The sequence below is a fragment of the Felis catus genome, chromosome A2 (genome assembly GCF_018350175.1).
Source record: "Felis catus isolate Fca126 chromosome A2, F.catus_Fca126_mat1.0, whole genome shotgun sequence".
NCBI classification, from domain to species: Eukaryota; Metazoa; Chordata; class Mammalia; order Carnivora; family Felidae; genus Felis; species Felis catus.
The window spans coordinates 150,727,229-150,752,799 of NC_058369.1; the positions used below are offsets into that span (position 1 = coordinate 150,727,229).

General features: G+C 51.8%; 2 protein-coding genes across 9 annotated transcripts in view; one reads left to right on the forward strand and one right to left on the reverse strand.

Moving 5' to 3' along the window:
* Positions 1–324: 324 nt before the first annotated feature.
* Positions 325–23,558, forward strand: STRA8 (stimulated by retinoic acid 8). 4 transcript variants are annotated; one of them, XM_045052796.1, is made up of 10 exons: positions 2,038–2,205; positions 4,218–4,511; positions 6,754–6,982; positions 9,951–10,026; positions 10,613–10,697; positions 12,793–13,014; positions 13,898–14,183; positions 18,443–18,516; positions 20,150–20,261; positions 23,316–23,558. In XM_045052796.1, exons 2-10 carry the CDS (start codon positions 4,468–4,470, stop codon positions 23,388–23,390), a joined length of 1,203 nt encoding a protein of 400 aa, XP_044908731.1. In that variant the 5' UTR covers positions 2,038–2,205; positions 4,218–4,467; the 3' UTR covers positions 23,391–23,558. The 4 variants fall into 4 exon arrangements, with proteins under 4 accessions (XP_044908733.1, XP_044908731.1, XP_044908730.1 ...); XM_045052795.1 differs by lacking the exon at positions 23,316–23,558 and having other exon boundaries at positions 2,039–2,205; positions 20,150–20,818; XM_045052798.1 differs by lacking the exons at positions 2,038–2,205; positions 4,218–4,511; positions 23,316–23,558 and adding an exon at positions 325–508 and having other exon boundaries at positions 20,150–20,818.
* The window catches only part of LOC102900083 (solute carrier family 23 member 1-like), a 56,967-nt gene continuing 48,909 nt past the window's right edge, over positions 17,514–25,571 (reverse strand). For 2 of the 5 annotated variants that reach the window (XM_023250589.2, XM_019825862.3), the window contains one exon: positions 17,514–19,165. In XM_023250589.2, the coding sequence (XP_023106357.2) occupies positions 19,128–19,165 (38 nt within the window). In that variant the 3' untranslated portion in view covers positions 17,514–19,127. Of the gene's footprint in view, positions 19,166–22,639; positions 25,410–25,571 lie in introns of those variants that run through there. The other 3 variants (XM_019825860.3, XM_011280601.4, XR_006594607.1) reach the window with 2 other exon arrangements.

The following is a 25,571-nucleotide window of genomic DNA, read 5'->3' on the forward strand; positions in this document are numbered from 1 at the left end:
AGGGTCTGAGGCCCCTGCCCTTTACCACATGAAGTCGATAGACCAACAATGGGGAACAAGCGCAAAAGGCTTTTCTTCTAACGAGAAAATCAAGGCCAAGTGGCGCAGAACAGGGGTGGCCCCACAGGGGTGGCATTAATGCAGGGATCTTAGAGGCGTCCTGGTGGACTGGTGGTCAGCTAGATCCAGGAGAAGGGAGTGTCCTCCAACCGATGGGGGGAGGGGGGTTTTTCAGGGCAGGATCTATGCTACTGTGTAAGGGGGGTGGTGTTTCAGGGAAGGATCTATGCTACTGGGAGGGAGGGGGCAGGGTCAAAAGTGACAGTGTGTGTGAATGTTGCCGAGGAGAACTCTGATTGTATCTGAAGCTGAAGAGAGCCACCGGGAGGTACCAGGGTTCAGGAGCAGAGCCTTCCTCCTCACAGCTGTGGGGAAGGTTGACTGACGTGGACAGAGATCTCTGTGGACAGAGATCTCCATTTCCAATCAAGAAATCAGGCTGCTGCAGGTAAAGGGGTCTCCTAGTAACATCCCCCTGCCCCCCGACTGCATTTCTTCTGGATGCAGATCTGGTTCTCCCAGGGCGGCGCATCCAGGGAGGCAGTGTGGTGTGGGTTGAGGGGTGAGGTTGGGGGGGGGGGCACTGATCAGATGAAAACCTGAGGCAGGTAGGTCTCTGAGCCCCTCTGTGTCCTCTCGGTGCAAAGGGGAGGCTCTCCAGGACAGAGCTGCAGACTCCCCAGCACCCTCTGCTCCCTGGGGCCCCAGCAGTGCTGCAGAGGGTGGGGGGAGGGGCTGATGGTGGGAGGCCAGAAGTGGTGGGGGGAGAGAAACCAGGAAGGGGTGGGGGAGAAAGGAGTTCCTCAGGGGCCCTCAGAGACCCTGCATCAAAGGCCACCCGACAGCCTGGACCTAAGCAGAATTGAACTGAAATGAACATTTGACATTTACCCTGAAAAGGAGGGTAATTGATTCTTACCAGGTGCTTTCTATGTGACAGTTTCTTTGTACATAACACATAATTCAATAATCCCCCAAAATCCTTTTTAAAGAGGAGTCTGGCCCTCACTGCAGTTGAATTTCTGGAGTGTGGACAGAATGCCAGGTGGCCTATTTGCACGGTTTAGCTAGGGCTGGCTCACTCATGGTCCTCACAGTTACGGGGAGGGCACTTCTGGACAGAGATCCAGATCTGTGCACCACCAAGCCCACAGCTAGGTGTGAGACCTCTGTGTGACCCCTGCCCCGGGGTGAAGTTCGGCTCCCTCAGAGGGCAGCAAGGGGGCACCTGGCCTGGCTACTGCTCCTGGCGCACAGCTGATGCGATGGGGTCACGACCATCAGGAAATATTTACGGGTGCAGGGGATCAAGCAAAAAGAGGCCAAAAGACAAGAGTATATCTAGATTTGGGGAAAAGGAATTTTTCCCCCTCAACTGAAAGAATGCCTGCTTCCTGTTGTCCCAAAGAGTGAGTCCTTTTTTTTATTATTATTTCTTGATATTTTAATCCAAGCTTTTGAAGGTCTCTTTTCTAACCTTCTTACGCCCCCCTCCCCAAAGTTCTCTCCCCTTATTTAAACCATCATTCCCCTGGCCCACCCCCTTTATGCCGGTTTCATCTTTTCCCTGAGATGGGGAGCCCCTAGTTCTCTGGACCCTTTATTTAAGGTGTCTTCTGTAAGCCTCAAGATAACCCTGTAAGGTAGGTGTCATCGTCCCACTTGACGGATTTGGAAAACTGGGCTCAGTGTCCGGTGAGTGGAACCAGTTAGAGAACTTCCCTTTAGTCCTCTGTGGGCTGTGTGGGGCACCTGGGGTGGCAGAGGCATCCCCCCACCCCCTCCCTGTCCCCGCGTGACCTCCACTTGAAAAGGAGCCACCTGGCAAGGTGAGAAGGTCAGTCTCCCCCTTTTGTGTGTCCTTGAGACAACTGGTTACATTCTTTCTTCCACGGCCCGCACCCTCATTGGCCCGCCACCGCGCTTCCCCATTGGCTGTGTTGGCCGGGGATGCACCGTGATTGGTCCCCAGCCTGGTGCCCAGGTGCTAGGTCTGTCTCCTGGTGGGGGTAGGATCTAGAGTCCCCAGTCTGGCTCGCGCGCGAGGCCAGCGACAACTGTCCCAGCTGTCAGGGCTTCAGACGACCTCCCGCATGTCCTGGGAGAGGGGACGTCGTGTGCACGGGCACCCACCTCCCGCAGCGCGTGAGTATAGACCAACCGCTGCTATCACTGCACCGGCTCATCTTCGCAAAGGTGCACTTGGCCGTGTGGGTGTTCATGCACAGGTATGGGCTGTGCGTGCCCGTGATCCAAGCAGGTGAACGTTGAGGTCTGGAGCCAGACCTTCAGCGGGCGTTTGTGTATGGCATCGTGACAAAGTACAGAGTTCTGAGAATGATTTTGGCTTTCTCTTTTACGTGATGTAATAAGCGTAGGGAACCAAAGGAAGCTGCCTGGGAGTTGCAAAACATTATCCAGCCTATTGTGTACTTTCGCGCAGGGTGTGCTCATAAGCGTCCCACTCAAACGTTTTGTGGAGTGATGCTAAAAACTGGTGAAAATTTCTCTGAATCGCAGAAGAGGCAGAGGTCACATTTTTCAAAAATTTAGTGTAGGGAGTTTTTAAAATGTCGACTCCAAGGGTGTATTAAGTGGTGTTTTGATAGGAACGGGTTAGTGTTCAATAGGCAAGTCGAGAAAGGTAACTTGAAAGTGAGCTTTGCTCTACAGATGAGGAGTAGCAAAAAAAAAGGCAGGACAGTATGAACCGTCCCAGTGCCTTTCTAGAAGAGTTCGTCAGTGAGGCTGTCTACTGACTTTGTTGGACTGCAAAGCGATGTGCTTGCTGGTCTGACCCACAGGTTTGAACACAGTGAAAGCTTTTAAAAGGGAATATATGTCAGGCATTCTGAAATGCCTATTATCTTTGGCCCGCGTTTCCTGCAGAATGAATGGGGTTTTCACAGAAAAAGTATCCAGCAAACCTCTGTCCACAGGGCTGCAGAGCCCAGAATTCCTCCAGATTCAGCTTCCCACTCCCTCGTGTACTCCACTTCTGCTAAAAGGAGTAGCTCGTGCCGCGTGCCTTTGCTCTGGTGGTCATAGAATCATGACAGTGACCTTACAGAGGCAGCAAACTTTATAAAGACTTTCTCCCCTCCTTTATACAGACAAATTAAGACCTCGGGCTTCTTGGCTCATACAAAGTCACACGGGAGATTAACACGGAGCTGGAGGTCCAGTCCAGGTCTTGAGCCAGTGGATAATCCAGCCGGCCTTGCCCTACACCAGTTCATCCCACTGGCCGGGTACCATCTCTGGGTGTAGCGTCATCCCACCCACGGTGGGTTCTTAGGCCTAGTGTCCTGCCCGCCCCCCCCCCACTAGCTCTGTCCTGAATTCCCAAGATTCTCACACATTTTGGTTGCCCAAACATTTACACTCATCCCCCAAACGTGGCCAGTTTCTGGAGTCAGGAGAGGTATCCAGATTCTTGCCCCTGGGTAATCCCTCCCCTCCTCTCCTGTGTGGCAACCGGCCAGCATCCCCTTCGAAGGCTTTTTAAGCTTCGGAGATGTGTGCCTCTCACCGTGGATCTGGCCAAAAACTGAATTCAAGAGATCGTTATGCTTAGGATCCAGAGAGGGCTTTTGGGTTTTGGTCGGACTAGCTGTTATTCCCTGCCTCCAAGGTCTTTTCGTCATCCTATCGTGTCTTACTCTGACCTGCCGTGCGAAGGACGGTTTAGATGCCGATACGTTAATCCCAGCCAAGGATTTTACTAATTTGTTGGCAAAACAAGATTAAGTTAGAAACCAGCGTGGATGGGGCTGGCCAACTTCTTAGAGGAATTGGGGCCTAAACTAGGAATTAAAGGACAGGTTGACTCTCACTAGGTAGAGACTGGGGGGCAGGGGACAGAAGGAGGGGCGGCATCCCAGGGCAGACAGGCAGGGGCCACAGAATAGAGGGTGGTGGGCAGGAGAGCAAATGTTTCTGTTATTGGTGTGAGGGAAGGGAAAATGGGAGAGTCTGCTATCAAAATGCAGATTTCCAGGTCCCGGGGACAGAGTCTGGGACTCTGCTGTCCTTATACCTCTGGGGGCAGTTTCCTGAACACACGTGGCCCCTGCACAGGACATTTAGGGGGAAAGGTTTGTTTTTGTTTGGTTCTGTCGTAAATAAAAGATCCCTTCTCAATCTCATTTTTACAGTTGGTTCCCCCTTTCCTAGCAGAAGAGCCAACCTGGGGAAAAGGCAGAAGGAGGGTCTTGCTCTCCCCTCCCCACCGAGACTGTGGCTTCTGCGGTACTCACCCCGTGAGCCACCCCCTGGCACAGACCACAGGTGTGGACAGGCCAGATCCACCTGTATGATCCCAACAAAAAGCTCTGTCTGAACAATACTTACACCTCAGCTCCTGTTAGGTGCACAGCGCAAGTCAATAAAGACAACTCGAGACGCATGCCTTCTGGAGATCCTACCAGCTCATTCCCAGCAGAGAGCAGGTTGGCACTTAGGAGCAGGGCATTTAAAATTGCCCAGGGTCTTATCAAGTGTCATATCTGCTTGGCTTGAGGGAAGGATCCTCTCCCATCATCCCTGCGTCCTGCCCTGCTCCTGCCTCAAGGGGGAAACTATCTCAGACTCCTGACCGCGGGGTGCCTGGGGCAGGCAGGGTGAGGCAGAGGCCCCGGCTCGGCAGGTGGGCAGGATGCTCTGGGACTGGCTTCACCCCTAGTGGCAGGCAGTGAAGACTGGCCCAGGGGGTCCGTCCCCTTTGCGAGAGGCAGGGGGTCACAACCCTTATCCTGTGACTGAAACCACACAGCCCTCCAGGTATTTGGGTGGAGTGTGTTTGGGGAGAAGCCTGGGAGGAAACCCCGATTACCAGCATTGGCCCCGCGAGAGCTTCAGATTTCCCATAAGCCCAGGGGCCTTTGGTGTCAGTATTCTGAGACCCTTGGAGAATTCTAGATCCTGGGAGAATCCTAGTGTTTATTTTACTTCTGTTCACTGACCTAAATTCCCTGGTGTCCAGGCACATTCATTTCTTCTTAATTTAAGCAATTAAAGAAAACCTATGCTCTTCGGTTCAAAAGATTTTTATTTCTTCCCCAGGCAAATCAAAAGTTTCTTTGTTTCACTTTGCTCCCTATTAAAGATTTGTCAGTGTCTGGGAAGTGAGGCTATAGAGAGTTTTTAACCCAGCCATCAGGCTGGATGGGCCTGTGCAGATTCTGCGGCTGTCCTCTGTGCACCGATGGTGGCATTCTGGGTAATAAATGTTACGGGAGCTTCACAGATCAGTGGCACAGACACCCACAGACGTAGCGGCACGCACTTACTATCTTCCTGCCATTGTTTTGAGAAGCGAAGAGAGGGAAAATAGACCCATTGGTGAAAATTACGTTGTTGGTAGATTTGTTTTCTGATCTAAATGGTGGTTTACAAATCCCATGCTGCCTGATTGGGTTCACTATCTCTGTGGCTGGTTCTCCCTGTAGAACTTAGTGGGAATGCTTTCTCAAGCCCCCTTCCCCGACATTCCCTCTATGGAGGAGACTTCGTTCCCAGCTGCCAGACGTGGTGCTTGGAGAGAGGTGTTGCTGTATGGGCCCTAGTGATGGCTCAAACCGTGAAGGTATCAGCATCACCTGGGGAGCGGGCTGCCCACCAGATGCCTGGGCCCAGTAGATTCCGAACCAGTATTTTCAAGGTGGGGCCTGGGTGTGTGTATTTTCTACAGTCCCCCAGGTGATTGACATACATCAAAACAAGCAAACCCCAGGCTGAGGTCATGGAATGTCCCTGGGTGGCAGGCAGGACCGAGCTCAGGGAAGCCTGGGACCCAGTGGAGGGCTTCCATTAGAATTCACTCAAAACCCCAGCACTGAGCACCTTCTGGGAGTACAGAGGTGATGAAGATGTGGCCCCTCTGTTCAAAGGGCTGGCTGTCCTCTGGGTGGTGGGGTGAGTGCCTGAAGGAGGAGTCTATGACTCAGGTAAGAGACCTTGGTCCCTGTCTTTTACGAAAACTGTTATGGATCCATCCCAGAATTGCCTCTCCTAGGGGAGGGCTCCTGCTTTGTAAACTCAGATGTGACAACCTAATGATCATCCTCAGAACGCACAGCAGGCCAAGGGACACCTGCTTCTAAATCTCTGTCATTATGTGACTTTTTGCTTTCACAAGTAGAAAAGTGCATCTCTCCTTTTTTGAGATTATATATATATTCACGAATATATATATATTCGTGAATATATATATATATATATATATACACTCACGAATCTAAGGACACACCTTGATGGATTTCTTTTTGTACATATACCCGTGTAACCACTACCTAGATCAAAGAGGGGTGCATTCTCATGGGAGGAAAGACCTCAAAGGGTGTGGACACATGCCTGTTCAGCTTTTCACAGACTGTAAGGAATGAGATCTCAGGGGTATGGCTTGCTCTCCTTGGCCACGGCCAGTCAATTTAACAAGTGTCTGGTGAGTACCTGCAACGTTCTGGAAAATCCCTGGGGTAAAGCAGCAGTGCCCCTCAACTGTAAGTCACATATGAGCAGCTTGTGTTCTTAGGAGTCCAGTTTAAATTCCGGATTTTTGTGTCCTCTGTTCTTTATTGTGTATGTTATTGATTATATTCGTCGGTTTGGGACCTGTTACTTGGGAGTGGTAACCCCTTTCTGTTTCAGTCTGCCTTCCTCTTTCTTTAGTACTGTATTTTTATTATTTAGGGCCAAAGAAGGGCATACTGTTACACAGCAGCTTGTAATGGCGACCTCTGGAGAAGGCAGTAACCCCAGTGGCAGAGCAATACCCTGGCCCCTGGCACAGCTGTGGGAGCTTGAGCCGAGGGTGGCCCGCCGACGCCTGTCCCAGGCCCGCCACCGAGCCACCCTGGTGGGGCTGTTCGGCAACCTCCGGAAAATGGTCTACTCCCAGTCTGATCTCACAGCCTCAAAGGTAAGGGGACCTGGGTGTGGGAGGAAAAGTCTCCAATGTGGAGGGACTGTGGGGTGAGGTGGGGACCGGCCTGGAGCCCCCAGTCCCCCCACCCCGACCCTCAGGGCTGCAGTCGGGATGGGGTCAGTGATCAGAGGCGGGCACCTCGTGGCGCACGGTGTGTGGCTGCACGTGGGTGACGCGTGAGCTGGACCTTCCCTGCCCGCAGCAGACAAGCCTGGCATCAGAAGGGAAATAATGCCCCGAGAGGCCTGGTTAGCCAGCGGCTCCTGTGCCTGTCCCTCGAGCGGACAGGGGTGACCTCCGGCATCTGCTCCGGGACCCTGCCTCTCCACTCAAACACACACGCACACATGCACACACGCGTGCACACACACACACAGACACACGCACGTGCGTGCAGCTTGGTTCTGGGCACCAACCAGATCTTTTCCGCAAGGCAGCAGAGACCTCTGGGTAAGCCTTTATCTGTTCCTGCTCTAGATTTTGCCTTTCTCCCTCGATAGCTTCTTTATTGCCTGTTAGTGCCTCTGGCAGAGCATGGAGGAAGGTTCCGGTGTTTCGGGTGGTGGTGCTAGAAGGAACGGAGCTCGTTTTATTGGAGGAGCCTTATAGGAGGTCTCCAGTAGGGGAGAGGGCCCTGAGATCTTCTCGTTCCCCCTGCCCTCTTGGAACAGCGGAGGCACAGGGGTCCGAAGGGACCTGTCAGCTAGTCGGTGGCAGGGCCGGGAGGAGGGCCTCAGCTCCCGGCTCCAGACCTGGTGGTCTTTCCAGAGACCGGCCGGTTGCCTGCGACAGTTTCTAGCCAGCAGATTTTCCCTGGTGGGCTGCCTGCCTCCCAGCTTCTGGCGTTTGCTAGCAATTACTTGGCGTTCCTTGGCTTAGAGATGCCCCACTCCAGTTTCTTGGCCGTCTTCTCACTGTGTCTTCACCTCATCCTCCCTCTGTGCACATCTGTCTCTGCATCCAAATTTCCCCATTTAATAAGGACACCAGCCACGTTGGATGGATTAGGGCCCATTCTATTGACCTCGCTTTAGTTTAGTCTACAAAGGACCTATTTCCAAACAGGGTGACATCCACAGGTTCTGGAGTTAGAACTTCAACATATCTTTTTCAGAGGGATATAATTCAACCCAGAACTAAGGTCCTAATTAGCCTGCCAAGAACATTCTGGAAGCACCTGGCTTCCATGGGTCTGTGTTGGCCCTCTAAGACTGCAAATGAGCATGGGGTGTCTGGGCCAGAGGGCCAGAAAGGCCTCACCTCATCCTGATTAAGAACAAGCCTGAGATGCTGGGAACCAGGTAAAAGGAGTATTCGAGGGCCGCCTGGGTGGCTCAGTTGGTTAAGCGTCTGACTTCAGCTCATGGTCTCATGGTTCGTGAGTTCAAGCCCCTCATCGGGCTCCTTGCTGACAGCTCAGAGCCTGGAGTCTGCTCCGGATTCTGTGTCTCCCTCTCTCTCTCTGCTCCTCCCTTACTCGCTTGCGCTCTCTCTCTCTCTCTCTCTCTCTCTCTCAAAAAAAGAATAAACATGTAAAAACATTTACAAAATAAAAGGAGTATTCAAGATCTCGCGATCAACTGCATTCTCCTGTCGCGGTTTTGGGGGCAGCAGAGTGTCGTGCTTCTCGCTCCCCTCAAGCTTCCTTTCTGTGCACCAGGCGGGACGCTGGGACGGCACCGGGGCTGTGCGCCGTGGCTGCTTTGGCTTCCTCTTGCACTGCCCGCCCCGGCCCTGGCCACACCTGGCTTCCCCAGTCCCCTGGGGCACCCCACGTCCACAGCCGCTCCGTCTCTGTCCCTGCGTGGAGGCCTGCCTTTGAGACACTGCGCTCTCCAGAGCTCAGCTCGGCCTGCTTGCTCGGCTGCCGTGCTCTAGGTCGTCTGGACGCCTCCAGCTGGAATCAGTGCCCCTTCCCATGCGTTTCCATGGCCCTCTGCTTCTACTACCTTTGGTGCCTACTGAATTCTAGCCTGTGTTACAAGTCGTTTCCACCCTTGCCTTGTCCTTCCTGCTGGAAAGCAGGTGCCATCTGATTTACTCTGCGTCCCCAGGGGCTGAACGCACAGCTCTGCCTGTTGCACTTGCCTGATGAACGTGTGGAACCCTGGACAGCTATCGGTGGTCAGCCAACAAACAGTATTTAGCATTTCTTGTGTTTGCATAATCTTGCAATCACCGTTTGACCTTAGGAATAGGGGCGCCTGGGTGGCTCAGTCCGTTGAGCAGCCGACTTCGGCTCAGGTCATGATCTCGTGGTTCACGAGTTCGAGCCCCGCGTCGGGCTCTGTGCTGACAGCTCGGAGCCTGGAGCCTGCTTCGGATTCCGTGTCTCCTTCTCTCTCTGCCCCTTCCCCGCTCATGCTCTGTCTCTATCTCTCAAAAATAAATAAACGTTAAAAAAAATTTTTTTTAAAGGAATATTACACACAGGAGAGAAGGAAGGGGAGAAGGAGGAGGGGAATGCTTGTGACTTAGCCCTGCAGCAACAGGAAATTCAGAGTTCAAGTTGACAGGGCATTTGGTGTTTTTTGATCAGCTGAAGTGTATGCATCTAGCAAATAAGAACTATTTATTTCATATTAACCAGCCAGTTGCTCATTGCGATAACTGAGCAGAAGTTAGTTCTGGGTCTTGGCGCCAGCCTGGGGCTGCTGCTCGGCCACAGTTCACTCCATCTTCAAGGAGCATATATAGCTGTTTGCCCTTCGGAAGCCCTAGTAGCTTGCAGAACACAGCCCTGTTGCCAAATATTTTAGCATTTCTGTGAGAACCGTCTCCAGAATACAAACTGAATGCTTCCGAACAAACTTCCCGACCTTTTTATTGACCATGTCAAGGAATGTGACTTTGCATCTGAGGGAGCATGGCGTCAGCCTGAGGAACGGACTCCTGTGTCCACGAGACCGCAGCCTCGGGGGTGGAAGGCTGGCTTTTCAGCATTGTCTGTCTCGGTTCCCAGTGGCAGGTTTTGAATAAGGCGAAGAATCATATTCAGGAGCTGGAGCAAACCTTGGACAATCTTCTGAAGATGAAAGGTAATAGACCCCTATCGGCCACCCCCGTCTCCTTCCCAGGGAAAGACTGGTTGGTCTTTCCACCGAAATCAGAGCGATTGGATTAAGCCAAGTGAGCAGGTATTTCCTGCGTGCCGACCGTGTGCCAGGCACTGTGCTGAAGCCAGGAGTGCAAGGAGATTCATGCCCCTGCACTCAGGGAGCTTACAGTCTGGCAGGACAGACGGAAGCCATCAGGTACCTGATCCCATCTTGAGAGACCAGAGAGGAAGCGGACCGGTACTTATCACGCCCAAAAGCAGAGCCTGGCTCCCTTTCTTGGCACTCAGTGTGGGAACGGTGGCTGGCGAGGAATTTGGGTTTACTAAGCTGGTGGAAACCGAATTCTAAAAGGGATACTTTTGGTGTCTTGATTGAGAAGGGCCAGTTTAAGAAACTTCTCCCCCTTACCTCTAGAAGAAGAGGTGAAACCGGACCCTTGACACCCTAACCCGAATCTGGGTGGGCTCAGGGACCACTCATGGTCCACCTGGATCAGAAGGGCAGGAGGGAGTCGACAGAGGCTGGGCCTCCCCGTTTGTGACCCTTGCCTTCACCTCCCCAATAGAATCCTTCAAGCTGGAGGACGGGAATGCAAACAGCTTAGAGGAGGTCAAGGCAGAATATGCCAGCATGTACTCTGGAAATCACAGGTAAGACCCCCAGGCACCACCGTGCAATCAGCAAAGGAGGGATCATCTCATTGAGGCAGACAACTGCATTGGCGGTTCCCAAATGATCAGCCACTGATCCCAACCCCATCCATTTCCGTAAGCCATCCTTCCCCTACCAAGTTAAGATACACCCTGTATCCCATACTAAAATCTGATCGATACTTATATCATGTGCCCATGTGAGAATGGCTACATTTCTTTTTAAATCATAATAATTAGGATTTTTCTCTAGATAGATTATAGACCTACAGCAATTAAAAGTGTGCCATCAGCTCAGGAATAGATTAATTATATTTTATAGTTATTGTATTTTAATTCATTAAGTTAGGAGTGAAATTCAGTGTCTTCCTTCAAGATCATTTGTATTTCTTTTCCTGGCAACCTTTAGTGCCTATTTTTTGCCCATTTTCCTGTTGGGTCGGTGGTCTTTTTCCCACATGGCTGTAGAAGTCCTCTGTATAGACCAAGCAATTAGCCATCTTTTAGGATATGACTTGCAAATAATTATCCTTTGGTCGTTTGTTTTATTATTTTGCTTTTGATGTTTTTGCTTTTTGTTTTGGCCACGCAAAAATGAAGTCTAATCTGTCCATCTGTTGTGGTTACTCAGAAAGGCTTCCTGTGCTCTGAAATTTAAAAAAGAAAAAAAAAAAAAAAAGAAGGGAGCCTGGGTGGCTTAGTTGGTTAAGCATCCAATTCTTTTTTTTTTTTTTTTTTCAACATTTATTTATTTTTGGGACAGAGAAAGACAGAGCATGAACGGGGGAGGGGCAGAGAGAGAGGGAGACACAGAATGGGAAACAGGCTCCAGGCTCTGAGCCATCAGCCCAGAGCCCGACGCGGGGCTCGAACTCACGGACCTCACGGACCGTGAGATCGTGACCTGGCTGAAGTCGGACGCTTAACCGACTGCGCCACCCAGGCGCCCCTAAGCATCCAATTCTTGATTTCAGCTCAGGTCATGATCTCACAGTAGCGAGATTGAGCCCCACGGCCAGCCCCCCACTCAGCATGGAATCCCTCTCTACCCCTCTTTTTTTGCTTCTCTCTCTCAAAATAAATAAACATTTAAAAAAAATAATGTTAAAAATAAAAGAATCTTCCCAGGTTTTCTTCTGGTGTACTTGCTTCTTAACTCAACATGATGCCTTGGAGATTACTCCTATCAGATGAAGAGATTCTGGGTTACAAATCCTGGTTTTCCAAATCGTGTCGTGCTGTTCTGCTCTCTTAAAACTGCCTTTGGAAGAGCAGAATTTGAAATTTTTGATAAAGTCTAACTTACCCATTTTTTTTCTTTTTGAGGTTGAGGTTTTGGCGTGAACCTAAGTATTCGGTGTTTTGGGGTGCTGTTATAAACGGCACTTCTTAAAAATTCAATTTCCAGTTGTTCATCACTGGAATATAGAAATACTATTGGTTTTCATATATTGACCTTGTATCCTGCAACCTTCCTAAACACCCTTCTTTGTTCTAGTCACATATTTGGAGATTCTTTGGGATTTTCTACATAGATTATAGTGTCGTCTGCAAATAAAATGAGTTTTACTTCTTCCTTTCCAATCTGTGTATCGTTTTGTTCTTTTGCTCGCCTTGTTGGACTGGCTAGAATCTCCAGTACTATATTGGATATAAGTGGTAAGAGTGATCATCCCTGTCTTGTTCCTGACCTTAGCAGAGACATATTTTGTCTTTTACGGTTAACTATGATGTTAGCTGTAGGTTTTTCATAGATGCCCTTTATCAGGTTGAGGAAGGTCCCTTCTATTCCTAGTTTGCCGAGCGTCTTTGTCATGAATGGATGTTAAATTTTGAGGAGTGCTTTTCGGCATCTATTGAGGGGATCGTTTGGTTTTTCTTCTTTAAGTCTGTTGTTGCAGTGAATTCCACTGATGGAATTTCATCAAAGTTTGAGCCAGCCATCCTGCATTTCTGGGATAAACCCCACTTGGTCATGATGTGTACACACACACGCACGTGCACACGCTCACATTAAAATTGTGTTCAGAATGTCAGTGTCAGTGTTCATGAGGGGCATTAGTTTGTGGTTGTCTTGTTTCTGTTTTCTCACCAGCCTGGTCTCAAATAAGTTTTGTCATAATGGCTCTGCCAACTGGTGCCCAATTGAGGCAGTTGGGAAGGATGCTGAGGGGGAGGAAGAGGAGGAAGAAGAGGGGGAAGACCAAGAAGAGGAGGAAGAGGAGGAAGAGGAAGAAGAGGAAGAGGAAGAAGAGAAGAAAGTGGAGCCCTTACACTCCCCAGTCACCTTGTTGCCAGACCTCATGGAATTTGAACGGTGTGAACGGCTGGGAGGGTGGCTTCACACATGGCCTGAACTCTTGTGGGGAAGGGGTCAGAGGCTCTGTCTCCAGTAGGCTGCATCCCCGGTGCACTTCCAGACCAGGCCCCAAATCAAGGAAGCTCCAGAATTTCCGTATGTTAGGGGCTTGGGATGGGGTTGGCAGAAGAGCTAGAGAAATAATCTTGAAGTTACATTGCACAGCACATACACTGAGTTTACTTAGACTGGGTATTTATTTGGGGTGACTTTGTGGGGGCTATGATGGGGATTAGGAGGACCAAATACCCCCATACACACACAAACACAGACACACACACACATACACCCGCTGCATTACTGGTCTTATAGTAAGAAATACAGTGGATGACTGGCCTGGACTCCAACAGCCACCCACTGCCCCTCCACAGACTTAAGACCTATGGCAGCCATGTTGGCTTCTGGAGGCCAATAGAAGGAGGCTCGCTCCACAGCTGAGCCTTTCCGGCCCTGAAATAAAGCAAGCGTCATATCATGGCTGCACATTCATGGGGCTTAGAATTATAAGCACTTTTCCCATGGGCTGAGAGGCGAGCAGGGAGCGTGGGCTCCTTGTTCTCTCTTCTATTAGGCAGAGAGCTCCATGGGAACTCTGGGAAGACGTGGGGGAAGGACCCTGGAGCCCAGATCTATATCATTCCACGGCCCCCCAGATGGCTTCTGCTCTCCAAGTGTCAGGGGCATGCAGACTAGAAAGGCTAAGCCCCTGGTAAACCACAGAGCTGTGGCACTGCTCGTGTGCTGTGGACCACCCCACTAATGGACACCTGAGGAGACGGTTTGGGGAGGGACCTTCGGCCACTGGCTTCAGGTCTGAGAGATGATGCCATTTCTGTTCCAGGTATCTCAACTTTTACAAACAGATGATGGACCTTCTGATCGGGAATGGGATTGTCTCCTCACAGGAGGTGACACTCCCCATCGTCTCTGCAGCCATCTCCCACCTGTGGCAGAACCTCTCTGAGGAGAGGAAGACCAGTCTCCTGCAGGCCTGGGCACAGAGGAACAGTGGCCTCCTGGGCCTTGCTGGTACCTATCAGGAGGCAGGCTGTGCCGAGGGCAGCATGAAGGACAGTGGGGTTGACAGCCAAGGAGCCAGCTGCTCACTCGTCTCTACCCCAGAGGAGGTGAGCAGACCGTCTCTGGGTCAGGGGGAGGAGTGCGCGGGAATGATTCCGTTGCCTTTGGCCTGGAGACACCAGGGGTCTGCTTGGGGTCATTTACCAAATGTGAGGTAGTGTTTAAATTCTGACTCAAGCCGTGTGTTTCTGATTTTCCCGGCCTAAGCGCCACCACCACAGAATGGCATTCCTTTTTCTCCTGCTTCCTGAGCTTTCCACGGGGACCATAGAAGAGAAGGCTTAAAAGGTCATTATCAGTTGGGATTGTTTTCGCTGCCAGTTACTCGCTCATTAAACCATGAAGGGAAAGGTGCTTCTCCCATGCAGGGAGGTCCCAAGGTCAGGAGGGCTTCCCATTAGTCTCAGTGAGGTCACCGGGGACTTGGTCCTTCCCCTCCCCCTGCTCTGCCTCATCGTAAGGCTGACTCCTCACCCTGTCTCCCCTCCCCACCTTCCCATGTGACTGTTGAATGGCAGCTAGGAGCCTTTGAGCTGTATAGTCCCTCCTCCACATCAGGTAAGAGAGAGAAAGATTCATGTGGCTCTTTCTTAATGGTCAAGGAAGACCTTTTCCAGAAATTTCTGCCATACCTCTCCTGCCCTCCCATTGGCCAGATTGCCAGATTACTGAGCCAATGACTGACATCATCGAGAAAGTATTATGTTTGGACCGGTTAGGCCCAATCCCTAAGAGGAGGTCAGTTCCCACCCCCAAGAGCATTGCTGCCATTCAGTGAAAAGAGAGGAATTCACTATCGACTATCGGCCTCTCAAAGCAGTGTGTCTGGTGGCATTAGTGGTCACTCAATGCTGAGATCGAAGCGGGCTCCTCAGCTGCGCTTCCAGAATTAGAACAGCCTCAGGAGGCTGCTGCTGCCTCACGGCCCTTCTGACCTGCTTCTCTAGCTTGGGGCAGGCAGTTCTGTGCTCTCTGCGCCCGTCCTGTGCTTTGCAGGACACTTAGTAACCATGGCCTCCACCAGGTCAGCCGCACCCCTCTGCTTGCCCTGACTTTCCAAGCACCCCTTAGTGGGTGGTCCCTTTGAGGAGATGTTCTGTGGCTCTGTGGGGAGCCTTAGAGCCAGACAGCTTCCTAGTGCCAGGGACCCCGGGGATACAGCCCTGAAATGCTCCATCGTCCAGGAAGTTGCCCAGCCCTCAGGGCCCGGGGCCCGGACAGCAACAGGATGTCACTCACCTAGTCCAGGGCTTCCGGTTTACTGATGAGGCCTAAGGAGTGAGGTGGCTTGTCCAGGATGCTCAGCTCCTGCTTCCGAGGTTGTATCTCCTTCATCAAAGAATTTTTCAAATCTTTCTTTGGTCACCTGTCTATGGTCAGCCTTCCGTGATCTCCCCTGATCCTTCTCAAGTGGAGTCTAGTAAAAAGGCAGGTACCTGGCTAATACCTCAGACCCACTGAAGCGGAGTACCTGACCCCTCAGGTGGCTCAGAACCTTCATTTTTTAGAAAGTTTATTTTTGAAAGAGAGAGAGAGAGGGAGAGAGAATGTGAGTTTGTGGGGGGGGGGGTGGGCAGAGAGAGAGAGGGAGACCCAGAACTCGAAGCAAGCTCCAGGCTCTGAGCTGTCAGCACAGGGCCTGATGTGGGGCTCGAACCTGTGAACCACGAGATCATGACCTGAGCTGAAGTCGGAAGCTCAACTGACTGAGCCACCCAGGCGCCCCAGAACCTGCATTTCTAACAAACACCCCAGGTGACTGATGCATGAGGGCATTTTGGAAGGAACTCTCAGTGCAGATATGCAACAGTCAGTCAGCTTTTGTGTATGTCCCCTCCCCTGCCCCAGTTGGACTTGGGCTTCTCATCTATTTGTCCATTAATGTTGGCTTCACCACGAGAGGACCTGAGTTCTCCTCCATAGTGGTCAAAGCAGGGCCAGGAAACCAGTCGCTGAAGACCTCATACCCAAGGCATGTCAGCCAGCCTCGATGTCTTTGTAGCCCCGAATCGCCTGGCCCTGAGGTCTCACACAAAGAAGGCAAAAGGAAAACGTATGCCAAATGTGCGGACAAGTGTTTCAAGCTGTAAACCGATGTGTACAGGCGTGTATGTGCATTTGCGGCACGAACCTTTCCTCAGGGAAGGGCAGACCCAACCCAGAATCTAATGTCCCCAAATCATGGAAGCAGCTGATCTTTTCCAGAAAGGGCTAAGGGCTCACATTCTTCTGGCAGCAGAGTTCCTCAGCAGCGCCCAGATGAGGGCTCTGCCTCACTGCCATCCCTAGGCTTGGGCCAACCCAGGGCTGGGTGACCAGGTGAACAGAAGAGAGAACAGTTACACCCAGGGCAGGGCCAGTCACTACTCTGGCTTCTAACTTAGTTGCAGTGAAGTCTTTATAGCTCGTGGTCCATCTGGAGAGGTTCTGCTGCAGAACAACTGTGTTTGGGGCCAGCTCCTGGATGCAGGGTCAGGTGTGCCTGGGAGGGTCTGAGAACCAAGGCTGCGCTGGGTGCTCCAGAAGGGCCACAGAGCCTGGCAGGGCACCCCTACCCCCAGCCAGGCTAGCTGCGAGAGCCATGTGCACAGCTGAGGACAGTGTGTGGCCCGGAACTTCAGTGGGCTGACTGGTCAAAGGCAGGAATTTCGGGCCCAGGACCCTGCCTCCCACCTGCGGGGCAAGAACACAGAGTGGATGGGCTTCTGGGCTGGTCCTTTCAGTGACCTCTTCCCAGACCGTCTTGGAGATAAGCAAAGGGATATTAGAAAGAAGGTTCACCATAAAATGTCTAAAAGATCAGGAGAAGGGCCATCCGGGTGCCTGGGTGGCTCAGTCCGTTCAGCTTCTGACTTCAGCTCAGGTCATGATCTCCTGGCTCGGGAGTTCAAGCCCCACTTCGGGCTCTGTGCTGACAGCTCAGAGCCTGGAGCCTGCTTTGGATTCTGTGTCTCCGTCTCTCTCTCTCTCTCTCTCTCTGTCCCTCTCACACTTGCCATCGGTTTCTCTCTCAAAAATAAACATTTAAAAAATTAAAAAAAAAAAAAAAAGGAGAAGAAGAAGAAGGGCCATCCACATGGCCAGAGTCCCAAGGGATTCAGTTCAGGGGAAGCAAATTGTAAGAAGATAAGAAAGACAGACACAAGACCTCCAGAGATAGAACAGTGTGTCTCAGGTAAGGGGAGAGACCCTATGGAACCTGCCAGCTATGGGCCAGAGAGCTCCCTTTCCTCTTCTCAGGGTGACTGCCCTCGTAAATGGGGTATCAGACACAGGGAGGCGTCCCTGGTGAAAATTATGTAAGAATGTCCCGCCCAATATCTGGGACATTCTTATGCTGAAAACAAAAAACAAAAAACGATTATTTGAAATTCAAATGTAACGAAGCATCCTGCATTTTTATTTGCTAATCCTTGCATTCCTAAGTGTATATATCACATTCCTGCGGAATATTTAATATTCTTCAAGAAAGTAAACAAAAGCAGGACTGAAAGCCATCTAAATAACAAGACTGCAAAATCGAAATATCCAATGTAACGCGCCCCAGGAAATGACCAGAGGGAAATAGGTCAATGTGTCAACAATAGACCTCTGTGGTTTTCATTTCTTTCTGTTTCTATTTTCCAAAATCTTCACGATGAACATGTGTTTCTTTTACAAAGCAGATTAATATTCAATAATAGCTAACGTTTCGGAGGCGGGTGCTTCACCGACCTCATCTTATTTAAATCCTGCAGTGTCCCTGTGGGTAGGCGCTATTGTGATTCCCTTTACATAAGAGGAAGATTCGAGAAATGAGGTCACTTGTCTGAAGTCACACGGCTTAGTGAGTGGCAGGACTGGGAGCTGGCCCTCCTGCAGCCTCACCGCAGCGCCCCCAACCTCTCTCCGGCTGTCCTGGCTGATAGATGACTGCCAGCTTGGGGATCCTGGGCTCGTGTAGCCTCTGCATCTCGGAAGGTGTAGATGAGCCCTCTCCCAGGGCAAACTGAAGCCTGACTCTGGCTGCTGTGTCTCACGTCTGGGCTCCCACCTTCTTTAGAAAGAGGAGACCGCAGTCCTTGGTGCTCCCCCGTCCCTTGTGGCCACCTCTGGGGTTGGCACTTTGTTCTGGGCGGGCAAGCGCTTACTGTGCACGGCCTGGGAAGGTCACCAAGCAGAGATCCTGTGTTTGGGCCCTGACTTTCACATACCCATCCTTTGGGGAGTGAGGGTTAAAGAGAGAGCCTTTCTATTCGTGTCCACCAGCGGCCCAGAGCAGGTGCCAAACTAGTGCTGACACATCACGTTCTGTGCCTTCCTTCAGATACTCTTTGAAGATGCCTTCGATGTGGCAAGTTTCCTGGACAAAAGTGAGGCTCCAAGTACTTCTAGCTCTAGGTGAGGAAAGGGGTATGAAAGAGTGTGAGTGTGTGTGTGGACCCCTGCGCGGATGCTTAGGGGCCGCTCCCCTGCAGCCCCACAGAGGGGCGCCAAATTCCGCAGAAGTTCTTAGAGATCCACTTTTGTCTGTGGTTCGAAGCGGGCTGGTCCTAGGATCGTGCCACTGAGCTGAGGCTTCTTCTACGTAGAAAATGCTTCCAGCCTGGCCCAGGGCTGAGACGCAGCGGGTCATGAGCTCGAGGCTGTTCACACTGCACCATCTTCCCAGGGTGAGGGGGGCCACGGGCAGGTTGCTGCGGTTGTCTGGTCTGAGAGGTGGGCAAGGGCTCCGGGCCCCCCCACCCCGCCCCGAGAGGCTGGGCCAATGTGGAAACGGGCCGTGCCCTGAGCTGGACAGGGGAGAAGTGGCTTTTCACGGTGCTTCTGGGGATGGAGGTGGGAAGAGGGGAGGAGGGGACAGCTGACCCCATGAAGCGAAAAGACACAAAATAGGATCTGGGGAGACTCCCAAACAAGCAGTTTGACTAAATCCGTAGCGCAGGGGCTTTTCGCAAAGAGAGCTTGATTGGGACGCAAATTCCTTTGCTGCTTTGGAAAGCTGTGGTCTTCTAAACTATAGGCACAGGTACCTGCGCCCGTGTCATGGCTAAAAAAAAAAAAAAAAAAAAATCCCGATTATTTAGTTTTTCTTCTTTGGGAGTGAGGAGACACTCCTGTCCTCATACCCCAACAAATATCCCCACTCTCTGCCAAGGCCATGCGGCCAGGCTGTCCCCAGTCACCTGACATCAGCCTGTGTCCCTCCCGCCTGCCTGCTCCACTCGGCCTCAACAGACTTGTCCAAACTCTCCAAAGCGGTTTGATGAGGTGACTCAAGCTCCTCTCAGCTGTGTGTGGGGTTTGGTTCTGCTGAAACGGGCTGGAAGCGGATGGATGTCCCTGTTTCTGAGCTGGGCTTGGGCTGTGGAGACAACTTCGCCAACCTGGAACTCCTTACTATGACGATGGAACATGAGAACAACCTATTAAAAATGTTTCCTGCTCTCCCTGGAAAAGGCATGGATTGCTGCCAGAGGGTTCCTACGCGGCTTGTGGGACCTCGGTCCCAGGGGAAGTGAGGTCAACATGCAGGCTCTCCCCGCATGACTTAAGGCTTCTTTGAAGTTGTTGGGAAGGCAGCGGGGAGGAGTCTGCAAAGCAGGCCTTCTCCCTGCATCAGGGCTGCGTTCTGTGTTAGACCTACGGAGGGGAGGCATGTCAGGGGACTGAGCCCAAGTGTGGCGGATGCCCCCTGAGCTCCGTCAGCTGCCACAGGGGGACCAGGACCGTGGAGCGTGGCTATGCGAGGGCGAGCCTGAGGGACAGAGGCAGTTTAGCTCCCTTCTTCCAGAGGCCACAGCTCAGAACGCTAAATTAGGGCGCAGGAGCCAGTCTCCCTGTAGTCTCTCTTTTCCCGTGGGCTCCACACGTGACATTGAAGCCGAGGCAAGGCAGACCTCCAGGCTGTCTGAGAATTCAGCCGGGTGCTTCCAAGTGCGTGGTTCACCCTGTAAGCCACATATCTTAGGGGGTACCAGCCGAGGCCGAAGATTAGGATTCTAAATATTTGCCGTTTCTTCTCCTTTGTCAGTTCAGCATTTGCCGGCAGCAACCCAGAAAATCCAGAGGAGAAGTTTCAGCTCTACATGCAGATCGTCGATTTTTTTAAAGGCCTTTGCTGCGTTAACACTCAGTTAAAACAGGTAGGACCGAGCAGAGCGATGGGAGGCCTCCGCTCACCTCCCGCAGGATGCCAGAAAGGACTCTCGAGACGAGAGTCAGGCTGATGCACCCTGGGGAATAGAAGATGTCCAGGGAAGCTGAGGGACGAGACTGACGGATGTTCCCCGGGCAGGCCTGAGATGGGGACCTGGCTCTTGGCAGGCATTTGTAAATTTTGTGTGACTGGGTGACAGCTTTTGGAGGGGCTGAGCTGTTCTGTCATCTTCTGAGCCCCTGTGCTAATGTTTGCTGTCAGCTTTTGAAGGGCATTAATTTCCGCTTCCCAAAAGCTGACTGTGTCTTCATTAGAAGGTACGTTCCAGAAATTTTCATGCGGGGAGGGGAGTGAGGCGTGAGGCACCAAGGGCACAGGCCGCTTCAGATTCATAACCGAGGAATTTCTCTCCGAATTTAGCAAAGACACAACTGTTAATTTAAAAAGGTAAGCAACAGGGGCGTCTGGGTGGCTCAGTCAGTTAAGCGTCCGACTTCGACTCAAGTCATGATCTCACAGTGCGTGGGTTCAAGCCCTGCGTCAGGCTCTGTACTGACGGCTCAGAGCCTGGAGCCCACTTCAGATTCTGTGTCTCCCTCTCTCTCTGCCCCTCCCCTGCTCGTGCTCGCTCTCTCTCTCTCTCTCAAAAATAAACATTAAAAAAAAACTATAAGAAATAAAAAAGTAAGCAGTAATAATGACAATGCTTGTCTAAAAATAACTAGGACAGCTTTTCAATAGGTTAAGGTATCATCCTGTTAGTGGCCCTCTTCCTACTGACCCTTCCTTGCCTCTGCCGAGACCACTCTGAGTCTCCACTTGGGGCCCAGGGCCCCCCTCCACTTACTCCGCACCACCCATCAGCTCTTGGCCGTCCGGCCCTTACTGCTGTGTCCGCCTTCTCTTGGACACAGGAAAGTCAGTCCACTTTACCGAGGCCAGTCTTTGCTTTCCCTGCTTCCTTTTCCCCGCATATGGTAGAAAAGAAAGACCAAGCAGGACTGGAGTATCCGTATAAAGCAGAGAGATGCTCGAACTTGAATCCTCTTGGGAGCTAACCGAAAATGCAGATTCCTGGTGCCCCGGCACCCGAGATTCTCATTCACTGTTGTGAGGCAGAGCCCCAAGAATGCGTATTTTGAACAAGCTGGCCAGGTGGCTCTGGGGCAGGAGGCCGCCAGCCTTCGCCATACGCTGTATAAAGAGGGAAATCTCATTCTCTTCCCCATCCACCTCCCCTGTCAGCTTGACCGAGGTCGTTGGATGAAACTTTAATTAGCACCTGTATGGTGTCCTAGGAAGACTGTGTTAGCACTCAGCACCTGGACAGCACCTAGGACTGGCTTAGAACAACAAAAATGTCTTCTCTCACAGTTCTAGAGGCCAGAAGACCAAATCGAGGCCAAATGTAGCCAGAAGCTAGAGAAGGTGCAGGGCCACGCCGCCCCAGAAGGCTCTAGGGAAGAGTCCTGCCTTGCCTTTTCCTAGCTTCAGGTGGCCCCCACAGTCCTTGGCTTGCAGCTGAATCCCTCGAGTCATGGTCTCTGTCTTCACACGGCCTTCTCTCTTCCATGTGTCTCCCAGTCCCTCGCATCTTCTTATAAAGACAACAGTCATTTGGATTAAGGGCCCCCCCTAAATCCAGGATGATCTCATCCTGCAATCCTTAACTTATTACACCTGCAAAGACCCTCTTTCCAAATAGGGTCCCAGGTGGGCGTGAACTGGGGTGGATAGGCTACTATTCAGCACCCGAGACCAGCAGATACCTCTCGCGACCTGCTGCTTTTGCAAATCTGCAGCTCAAAAATGCCTTGGACACCATTTTCGGGGGCTTAGGGAACTGGACCCTTCTGAACAACATTCAAGCCCTTGGTGTGACACAGACTTGAGTGTGTGGCCCCTCCTGGGACGCTTGGCCTCCTGGCGCCCCCTGTGCTCCACTCCCTCTTTTTCTCAAGCTTTGCTGTGGTCTTCACCCTGAATGAGGGCCCACATGACTTTCCTAGAGACCACCTAGTTCCCTCTCGGATACGCCGGCTCCCCACGCACCCTGCCTTCCTCGGTAGAGCACTGTGAGTGAGGACGTCAGCAAAGTCTTCTCCCAAGCTGGCCATCACCCGGGGGACTATGTCCCACATTCACGAGGTGGTTGACTGGGCTTAGGGATGCCTCCTGGGGCCCAAGGGGACCGGCCCCTGACCAGCAGGGTAACAAACTACAGGGGTCACTTTCTGCCAAGGTGGGGAAAGACAGAAGAGCAAAACCCAGGAACATACTTTTAGGGGGAGAGGTAATAGCGAGTCAGGTCGGTGGGGGTCATTGTAAAGGGAATAAAAAACCCCTGCTAAACACACACCGTGATGCTGCTTAAAAAAATTATCTAATAGTCAACCCATGTACATAGTTTAAAACTTGAAAGTTACCAAAAGATATACAAAGAAAACTCGGTCTCCTACCAGCGTCCCTTGGCTATGCCCCCATTCCTTTCCCCAAAGGCAATCACCATCACCAGTTTCTTGTGCAGCCATCCAGAGATACTCTACAGATATTTATATATTCTTTCAAACACAAATGATAGTCTACTCTGCACACTGCCTTGTACTTCACTCTTTTCCTTTTAAATAGTATACCCCACAGAGAGAGAACCATCTCGTTCCTTTAATTTCAAATAGCTGCATGGTATTCCCTTGGTGGGTGCACCATGGCATAACTCACTGTCCTCCATTGATGGGCGTTTGGAACAAGCTTTGACGCTGTCCACCCCCCCCCCCCGCCTCTTACGCGATCCTGGAAACCCCCAGGATGGAAAAGCAGCCAAGCAAACCCTTTCTGAAGATCATAGAGTGTGGAGTTGAGTGAAACGGAAAAGGGACCTGCCCCCCACCCTCCCCCGTAGCCCTTACTTCCTGGCCGGAAGCTAGAGAAGATGCAGCAAGAGATGGGGAGGACTCTAGGGGAGACATGGGGGCCTTCTCATCTGCCTGGGGACTGGATTCCTTAAATAAAAACTGATCCTCTTCCACCCTGTGTTTTGCAGGAACCAGACCTCCCCGTTGATGATGAGATGATCATGTTGAGGTGCATGGAGACCTTTGATGATGAAGACCTGTGACGCACAAGGGCTGGGAAGGGAGGGGGTGAACGGGGGTGGGCAGGTTCCAAGTACTATGCCGACAGCCAAAGCCGTACCTGCCTCAGCCTTCCGGGACATTTTGGAGTGGCTGTCCCAGAGCATTTGGATGGTTTCCGTTTCTGATTGTTATAAAGTATTTGCAAAGTAGTGTGGCCCTGTGTCGGTCCCTCAGGGTTGTTTGGTGTGAGGGGTTGGCCGGATGCCAAGGCACACACCTGCTCCTGCTGTGTTCCTCTTCACGGGGGTCCTGGGGGCAGCCTGGCTGAAGCCCGGGCCACGGGCCTTTCAAGAAAGGACAGGTGGGGTCTGTCCCCAGAGGTGCCATGACACTGGGTACTTTCAGCACACCTTGGAGTCACGACATAGTTCTGGTGGGTTCTAGAGAGTTCTGGAGGCCACTCACTCATCCTGCATGCCCTGGGAGCCCAGGAACGGTGCTGACCACTCGTGTGCTGTAGGAGCTACAGGACATCGGGGCAGAACCAGCTTCCTCTGCTGCTTCTGGTAATAAAGACTCCTAAATGGAGTTCAAGCCAGATCCCAGAGTGTTCTGAGTGCTTTCTGGTGAGGCTCCTGGCTGCACATACGGGATGTGATAGTTGATTCTACGTGTCAGCTTGACTGGGCCACGGAACCCAGGTATTTGGTTGAACATTATTCTAGATGTTTCTGTGAAGGTATTTTCAGATGAGATAAACATTTACAATAGTAGACTTTGAGTAAATACAGAATAATTACCCTCCTTAATGTGGGTCGGCCTCACCTAATCAGTTGAAGGATCGAATAGCCCTGAAGCCTGAGCTCAAGGAAGAGGGAAATCGCCAGTGACTGCCTTTGGACACAGACAGCAACTCTTCCCAGTCTGCCTGCCTACTCTGCAGATTTGGGACATTCCAGCGTCCACAATCACATGAGCCCATTCCTTAAAATCTCTATGCGTGTGTCTGCACACGTATGTAATACGTAGACGTGCTTGTGTGGACGTGCGTGTACACATGTGCATGCACACACATCCTACATCCTATTGGCTCTGTTTCTCTGGAGACCCCTCACCAATACACCGAGCGTGCACAGAAAGGATTCCCTGGCTTTTTACCGTTTCCCATCATGACCACATAAGAAACTGAGGCGCAGGTTAAGGGTTAGGACGCAAGCACAGTCCTGCCTGCCCTGAGCCCCAGTGCTGGCCCCTCACCTCATGTCCTGTCACGAGCCCACCCCCAAGGCCCCCCCATGGGGGATACGCGAGGACTGTCGCTTCACTATTTATAAACAACCAAAATGGGGGGGGGGCAGGTAGGGGCTCTCCGCTGGGGGCTGTGCTGAGCAGAAAGAGGGGGGCTCAGCACCCGTGCTCACAACCACCCCAGCCACTCCAGCGGCCAAGAACAAGGCAGCACGTGGGAAGGAAGAAAGAAATCTCTACAGAGGTGCCGGCACACAGTAGGTCCTCAAGGAATGCGGGCCTAACCAGCTCTAACCAGCCCCCACCCCACTCCTGTTTAGTCCTCATTCCTGGAGCATTGCGTCCTACGAGGGCCCCCAGTCTGCGTGGACCTCAGGGGAATACAGCATCCTTTCTCCCCACAGCCATGTGTGAGGAGCGCCCCTGCCTTCACACCTCAGCCCCAGCGGCCGTCTGCTCCCCACCCCGCAGGGCTCACTGGATATGGCACAGCCCGGGATGGATATGTTGCTTTAAAATCCCCTCAGATGCTACTTATCCTCCCTTCCTCCCCACCTAGGACTCTTCCGACATCAGTCAGGTATCTACCTGTATCTTGACGATATCTTTTCCCTTGTTAGCCAGTCCTGTATCTGTCAGAGATACAGAACCAAGAGGATACGGATGGGGATGGGTATAGGTGCGGGTATAGGTTTAGGTATTTTGCTTTAAGGAACTGTTTCACACAATCGTGGAGACTGCAAATCTGAAATCTGCGAGGCGGACCAGCCAGCTGGAAACTCGGGCAGGAGTTAACGCTGCAGTCCTGACACCTATTAAAATAATGAAACAAGGAGGCCATCAGGTGGAGTGGGTTCTGATCCCTCGGCAGCCTACAGGAGCACACCGAGGCCTACGCGGGAGTCCGTGCACTCGATTCCAAGAGAGTGAAATTTAGGAACAATCCATCACAAACAGCCTGAGCCGGACGCGGG